The sequence below is a fragment of the Macaca mulatta genome, chromosome 9 (genome assembly GCF_049350105.2).
Source record: "Macaca mulatta isolate MMU2019108-1 chromosome 9, T2T-MMU8v2.0, whole genome shotgun sequence".
NCBI lineage: Eukaryota > Metazoa > Chordata > Mammalia > Primates > Cercopithecidae > Macaca > Macaca mulatta.
In genome coordinates, this window is record NC_133414.1 from 59,076,138 (window position 1) to 59,083,998 (window position 7,861).

The 7,861-nt window shown below is 51.1% G+C and overlaps 1 protein-coding gene across 1 annotated transcript in view; it reads right to left on the reverse strand.

The window, feature by feature from the left end:
- LOC106996371 (anthrax toxin receptor-like) overlaps positions 1-2,478 on the reverse strand; it is a 46,059-nt gene extending 43,581 nt beyond the window's left edge. Inside the window, exon 1 of the mRNA XM_028826320.2 lies at positions 2,120-2,478. Within this exon, the coding sequence (XP_028682153.2) occupies positions 2,120-2,361 (242 nt within the window). The 5' untranslated portion in view covers positions 2,362-2,478. The remainder of the gene's footprint in view (positions 1-2,119) is intronic.
- Between the last annotated feature and the right edge of the window lie 5,383 nt (positions 2,479-7,861).

A 7,861-nucleotide genomic window follows, 5' to 3' on the forward strand; every position in this document is an offset into this window, starting at 1 on the left:
GCTCAGCCTGAGTAGCTGGGAGTAGAGGCACACATCACCATGCCTGGCTAATTTTTATATGTTTTGTATAGACAGGATTTTGCATGTTTCCCAGCCTGATCTTGAACTCCTAGACTCAAGCAATCTTCTCACCTTGACTCCCAAATTGCTGGGATTACAGGAGTGAGCTACTGCTCCCGGCTGAGAATAGAGTTTCAATAAGCAATGATGAAACATTTCTGGAGATGGATGGTGGTGGCTGCACAATGCTGTGAATGTACTTAATGCCGCTGAATTGCACACTTAAAAATGGCAAATTTTTGTTATGTATGTTTTCCCACAATTAAAAAATTACTCAAAAAAAATACAATGGGTCACTCCCACTTAGAGGCCTAAAAAGGTCACCTGGCCAAGAATAGAAGCACTTGGGAGGCTGATTCATTTTCTTCCAGCTCAATCCAATGAATGAACCAATGAATAAAGAGTCTCATGAATAAGCTGGACATGAATGACCAAAGATCCTCCCTGCAGGCAGTAGATGTTGTTCTGCCAGGAGGACTACTGCAAGACTCTCAGGGTCCCGCCCAGCTGCATGGTCTTTGGATGGGCTTTGGAGTCACACAATCCAGAGTTTCAATTCAGCGCCGTGGATGCCTATCTGGAGGCTATGGTGGGTCATTTCCTGGCCATGGCCTGCCTCATTGCCTCCTCCTTACAATGGGGCAATACCCTTTACCCCTAGCCTTGTTAGGAAGAATCATTAAGGTTGCTTTTGTCTGCTCCCTTTACATCCATTCTAGGCACTCCCTCTGCATTCCCCCTCATCCAGTCTGTCTGGGATTGCATCAGGGCCTCTGCATTTCCTACGAGTTTCCAGCCTGTGACTCTGCCTTTCCTGGCAGGTCCCTTCATCCCCATCCTCTGTCATTGCCTCTGACCTGCAAATTCTCCCTTCATCCTCATCACACTTGGCAAGGTGAAAATGAAGATACCCTTTTTACAGATGGGAGACACGAAGGCACAGAATGATGAAGCAACTCGCCCAAGACTATGTGGCTAGTGAGTGGAGTCTGCCTGTCTCCAGAACGGAGTTGCTCCTTCCCCAAGAGTAGCAGAGCAGTTACAAACCATAGGAATTGGTGGGCTGGGGTGTACGTCCCCTAAGCATCAGTATCTGGGGGAATGAGAAAATTCAGAGGAACTTCAACCTGCGATGCTGGAAAGAGTGCGGCACAGGAAGCCGGAGTCTTGTCACACCAGCTGTCTCTGGATGCTTCCCCAACCTCCAGGAGCCGCCCTTGTCCAGGAACCAGATAGAAAAATACCTGCACTACTCACAGCCCAGGATTGTGGTGAGGTGCCAGGAGTGCAGGGAAAGGGCTTTGGAGACCAGAAAGCGCTTGCTCTCCTGAAGACTGCACCACTGCTGCTACTGAATAAGCACAGAGAGTATTCCCACCTAGCAGGAGGAGTGGGAAAGGGAACCAAGGCAATCTCTCCAAAGCTGAACATTGCCTCTTTCCTTCCTGGTGAGCCAGAAGGTGCCTAATACACAGCCCACTTTCCCCAGGGCCACCCTGAAACAGACCCAACTGTTCCTGAAAGTGCAGGAACTATCACGTGGCTCTCCAAGTTGTAGAAGCAGCACTTAGAAGCAGCCAACCAAAGGCCTTCTCTAAGCAGTGACATTAGAATGACCAACACAGGCAACAAAGCAGTCTCTCTGGGGCCCAGTAAAATAGAAGTTATTTGCGTGAAAAACAAATGAGCAAAACAACACAAAAACTCCAAACATCCACAGTGCGCTTCTGAGAACTGCTGAGAAGCAGGTCCGAGCAATCAGCTGTTGCAGCAGCCTGAGGATGAGGATGCTGACCCAGCTAATGGGGGGATAGGGGATCGTCCAGAACCCCTTTGGTGGCTTTTTTCCTCATCCAGGAGATGAAGCACCAGGGAAAAGACAGCCATGGCATTCTTTGTGCCTCAGAAGATCAGGAGGCCTAGGTCTGGTCTGACCAAAGGGCTGGCCCTGCTTCTGTGACAGAAGCTTGCATCTCTTTGAGTGGCATCCTGTCCCTAGTGAAAAAGAGGTGGTGGCTCCTGAGGGTGACCCAGGGCCAGAGCTGGAAGGGACACTCACTTGTCCAAGATGAAGTAGAGGTCAAATGAGCCCTGGCATCTGTGACCTGCTTGCCCCTGGCGCAACTGCTGCCTCCATCCTGGGCCATGGTGGTGGTGGGCCCTCCTGGAGCCCAGGGCCAGGCGTTGAAACATTCTCCAGCCAGGTCCATGGTACCGAAGGCTTCCTGCTCTAAAAAGCGGTGGAGGAAGCAGCAGCAGGAAGAGCAGGAAGCAGGGCCCCCAGCGGCCATGGCTCCTCATTATCTGGCCGTCCCTGTGACCCCACCTCACTCTTGGGTGCCTGTGCCAGGGCCCAGATAGGCTGAGCACAGGCCACCTCTGGCCACCTTCTCTGGCGCCTCCCCTTATGCCCAAGGGCCACACCCCTCCTCCTGCCCTTCCACCCGTGCACACTGTGGCCCTTCACCAGGTACCTCCCCAGATCGCAGGGACTAGGGTCAGCAGCTGGCTCTGGGAGACTTGCCTCCAGCTACCTGCCTGGCCCTTCCCCCACCCTGGGGACAGAATTCCTTTATGGTTGACAGGAAGGTTGACATGGTGACTTTGTGACCTGCAGCTCTTCCCAATATCCTGCATATTGACAACACCAGAGGGGAGGCACAGGACCTTTGAAAGGGCTATAAGAGGAAGCCTCCATTTCCCTTATAACAGCCCTCATAGTGTCCCTTAAAACCACTAGACCCTGCCATTTGTTCACTGGAAGAGTTAGCCCAGGTGACAGGTGAGGACATTGCTGTGGGTGAGGAGGTCAAGGACTGGGAGGCCAGAGTGTTGGCAATGGGAGGTTATTTGTATGACACTTAAGTCCCCCAGGAGATGGCAGATCTGGAAGAAGATGGAAACTGAGGTGTTGCCAGAGTCCTTGTGAGTGAGGGACATTCCAGTTCTCTACTGCTGTGTACCAGATCACCTACATTTAGAGACACACAACAGGCGCATTTTATTACGCTCACAGGTTCTGAGGATCAGGCACTCAGGGCAGAGTAGGGAGGGCTTCCTCATGTCTGGGGCCCCAGATGGGAAGGCTTGAGCAGCCCACATGACTTGAAGGATTGGGCACTGGAATTATCTGGAGGCTGCTCCACTCACAAGTGTGGCTCCTGGGCAGGAGGGCTCAAAAACTGGGCTCAGCTGGAACTGTGAATGGAGACCCTGCATGTAACCTCCCGGTGTGACCTGGGCTTCCTCCCAGCATGGTAGCTTCAGGGTGCTTGGGCTTTTACAGGTGGCCCAGAGTTCCAAGAGTGTTTTCAGTGAGCACGGCAGAAATTGTAGAACTTGTTATGACATCACTTTGGAAGTCACACAGTGTCACTTCCACTGTACTCTATTGGTCCAAGCAGTCACAGCTGCCTAGAGTCAATGGGAGGAACACAGGCCCCCTCTCTAGGGCAGGAGTGTGGACGAGTTCACATCCCAGTGTCAAAACTGCAGTAGGGGCTGGGCGTGGTGGCTCACACCTGTAATCCCAGCACTTTGGGAGGCCAAGGCAGGCAGATCACCTCCGAGGATCACCTGAGGTCGAGCATTCGAGACCAGCCTGGCCAACATGGGGAAACCCTGTCTCTACTAAAAATACAAAAAAATTAGCGAGTGTGGTGGCCGGAGCCTGTAGTCCCAGCTACTGAGGAGGCTGCAGCAGGAGAATGGCCCCCCGGGAGGCGGCGCTTGCGGTGAGCCAAGATCGCGCTGCTGCACTCCAGCCTGGGCGACAGAGCGAAACTCCATCTCAAAAAATAAATGAATAAATAAAATAAAATAAGAAACATCTTAATCAATTTTATTTTGTATGCACAAGAGTGATATACGATTAAAAATCCTTCTCTAATTAAAGTCTAAAACATGTCTTTCAATATGTGTAACATACAAATTACAAGTGAAAAAAAGTATTGGGTTAGTCTGGTTTTTTGTTATTTGATTTTTTTTGTTTTGGAATTGTATTTAATATAATGGAGTATCTTAAATAAGGGGTATTTCAGAATGAATGAAGCCTGGTATGTTTCCTTCAAAAGCGTATTTGAGCTATCTTGCTTCATATTCCTCTTAACAGTTGATATTAGCATACTCTAACATTTTTGCCTGGTGGTTAGTCATCTCCTTGTGATTTTTTATTTATTTTTATTTTTTGTAGAGACAGGGTCTTGCTATATTTCCCAGACTAGTCTCCAACTCCTGGCCTCAAGCGATCCTCTGGCCTTGGACTCCCAAACGCTGAGATGAGAGGTGTGAGCCACCCTCACAACCCTCTTTGTGGTCTTACTTTGCGACTTCCTAATTACTAATGGGAACTGGTCACCTACTCACTTCATTTTGGTCGTTCATGGTTCCTCTTTGAAGTGCCTAGTGACGGCTTTAGATGTCTTGGCTTTAGATGTCTTTGCTTTAGGTGTTCACCATTCTTTGCTTTAGGTGTTTTTCTCTTTCACATTGATTCAATAACAGTCTTTATATATTCTGGATATTAATTCTTTATCACTTGCTGCAAATATCTTCTTTTACAGTGTGGCTTGATTTTTTCACTCCATTTATTGTTTTTTAAACAACGCCTAAGTTCTTAATTTTAAGGCACTTGAACTGTCATTTTCTACCCTGGCCCCCTCCCACCGTACTACGGGAACAGCTAACTTCCCAGACACCTCTACGTTCTGGGGTCGCCGAGCCCGCCTTCTTGCGGGTCACAGCTGGGGCCTGGGAAGTGAAGGCCGCGGGCGTTCCCGGGAGGAGCTGAGCGTTTCGGATGCGGGGGAGGTGCCGCTAGCGGGGCCGCCAGGCCGCTCTTGTTGCCCAGGCTGGAGTGCAATGGCGCGTCTCGGCTCACCGCAACCTCTGCCTCCCGGGTTCAAGCGATTCTCCCGCCTCAGTGAGGTAAGGAGGGCCGGCAGGCCGCGGGGGTCCACGGCGCTGAGGGAGCCGCAGGCACCCGGCGCAGCCCTCGCCTATCGCTGAGGTACTGCAGGCCCAGAAGCCAGAGGTCCGGGCGCCCAGGGTCAGAGGGCGGCAGCGAGAGCCGGCACCGCCAAAGGACGCCATCGCCCTCCTGCAGGGCCGGTCCTGGTCCGAGCCAGGTGGGGGCGGCTCCGGGGAGCCGAGCCGGGGGAGAGCCGGGCCGCCCGGCGGATCAGCAGGGAGCTTTCTCCAGGGTTGCGGTTTCTCTGGCCCGCGGCGCCCTCCCCGCCGGGGCCGCCCAACTGCAAGCCCCGCCCCGAAGGCGGGTGCAGCCAGGAAGGCGGGGCTTGGTGTCCTCAGGGCGCTGGCGCCAAGTTCAGAGCCGCGCGCTGGGCTGGGCGGTGGCGGCCGCGTCTGCACCTCCTCCCTGGTGCGCCGCCTGAGAGCCCGGGAGAGACGCGCGCTCAGGTCGGCCAAGACTGAGAGCAAGCGGGCGCAGGCAGCGGGGCCCATCTCACTTCCACGAAGGGCAGCGTTCTTGAGTCCTGCCTTTGACGGCGGCGGGGCGTGTTCTTCCCTTCCCTCTGTCAGCTTCCTCCAGCTCGCTCCCATGTCCTCTCTGAGTTCCATTGCTGCCCCTGTCCCTTGCCTCTCTGCTTCTTGTCTCCTTGTCCTCTCCTGTTTCTCTCTCATCTCTCCCTTTTTCTCGTGTCTGCCTTATTGGCTATTTTCCTGTCCTCCTTTGTCCTTTTTCCCTCTATCTCTCTTTCAGCCTCTCCCCTCACGCCCTCTTCCACTCTCTCTATAGGCTTCCTTCTCTTTTGCAAGACAAAATTCTTCTTAGGTTTTCCCCTAAGGTGACTTCTTGGCCATAATTGTTTGCATCCCTTCCCTCCCCCCACCGCCAATCCCTCTCTCTGTTCATCTTGTAGTGCCCCATTATTCTCATCCAGGGCTTGTGCTAGGTGCTGGCGTCGTCAGCCCAGATCCTTTCTCCAATAGATTATATCCAAAGATCTGCACATGTAACCCGTTCAGTGCCTTTCCTGGGAAAAAAATACATAGATGATCAAATTATGAATCTCTGAATTTTCAGGGTCACCTGAAAGAAAATACCTGGTTTTAGATACAAGACAATTGAATCCTTTTCTTGACATTTTGCCTTTACTCACAGGTACAGACAGCACAGCAGGAAGCTAAGCCTTGCAGAAGCTTTTAGGGGACATTGCCACCCACACCTTCTGTGCAATGCCAGGTGCAGGGGAGGGAAGGGACAGGATACAGACCTGGGTTATGGGAAGACGGTGGAAGGCCAGGGCTTTGCACTTGAAACCTTTGGGTGAGACTGACTGGAAATGAGAAATAAACAGTAAATTTCTAAAATATGTAGTTGCTTTGCCTCTTAGAAATAATGGAACCTGATGTGGTGGTATATTGTGATCTTTAATGATATTCCAGCTTTTGACCAGCTTCTGTGGAACATCCCTACCCTGCCCTGCAGACTACCCTGTGACTGCTGGAAGTCCAGGCCCTTTGTTGCATGGAGAGGATGCAAACCACGTGCTGCAGCTCCCATGCCCTTTCTGAGCAGATTCCTCAGAGGGGGTGCCTCACATCAGCGATGAATTTCAGCCACTGTCTCCCAAAGAGGCAGATACAGAAACGTCACTCCTCTCAATGACCCTGAGCAAAGCGCTCAACCTCTCTGAGCCTCAGCTTTCCATCTGTAAAATGGGCTCGGGCTAAGTTGTCTCTCCAGTCCATCCCAGACCTACACATGTACGACTAGTTGGATGAAGCCAGTTCTCCCCCTTTCTCCAAGAAAAACTGGTCTGCTTGAAGCCCCATTGCTGAGCTTCCATGAGCTCCCACAGAGAGACATACACACTCACACACATACACTCACACATACTGTCACATATACAGACACACACACAGTGACACACATGCACTCACACATACACACATGTATACATATACTCAGAGACACATACACTCACCCACACACACAAATTTACACACATGCATATACATTCACACACACATGCAATCACACATACTCAAATACACACATGCACTCCCTTACACGGGCTTGCAAACTCATGCTCACTCTTTTTCTCACACACACACACACACACACACGCACACACATCTCCCCAGTATAGCTAGTATTGTTCCTAGGTACAGCAGCCTGCCTGTGTCATCCTTCTGGTTCTGCTGCACCCGGCACCACCTCCGCAGGCGCCCCGCTGGGCTGCCTTCATGGCTGAGACAAAGTTTGCCAACCACAGCCATGCCGCCCTGAACAGGAGAACTGTCCAGCATGCCCTGAGTTAGGATGTGACAACCCTCTTCTCAGCACTAAAAATGGGGACACAAGGTGTCACAGCAGGACAGAACATTTGCTGTCAGGATGCTTCATGGTATAAGATTAAGACTTATCATTTATTGACTACGTAAGTGTCTACATGACAGATGCTCCTACAGCTTATTTTATTTAATTTTCACAACAACCACATGAGGTCTTGATCCAAGTGAATTTATCTTCAACCTGCCAAATGTCATCCTGATAAACTCAGGGCAGCATCCCAGCTTTTAGAAACCATCGTGGATTTGGTCACTGCCAACTGCTGGTTTAGGTACCCCACCCAGCTTCACACTCCAATGCTAACATCCAGATCTGAGTAAGAAGAATGAGGAGGAGGAGGAGAGAGCGAAGGAGAAGACAAATACATAATGATGAGAAAGAGAGGGAAGATGAAAAAAGGAAGGGGAGACATAATAATAGTAAAAAGAAAGAAAAGGTGGAGAGAAAATGAGGAACTTTCTGGGCACCTTTCATCCCACCCAGGAC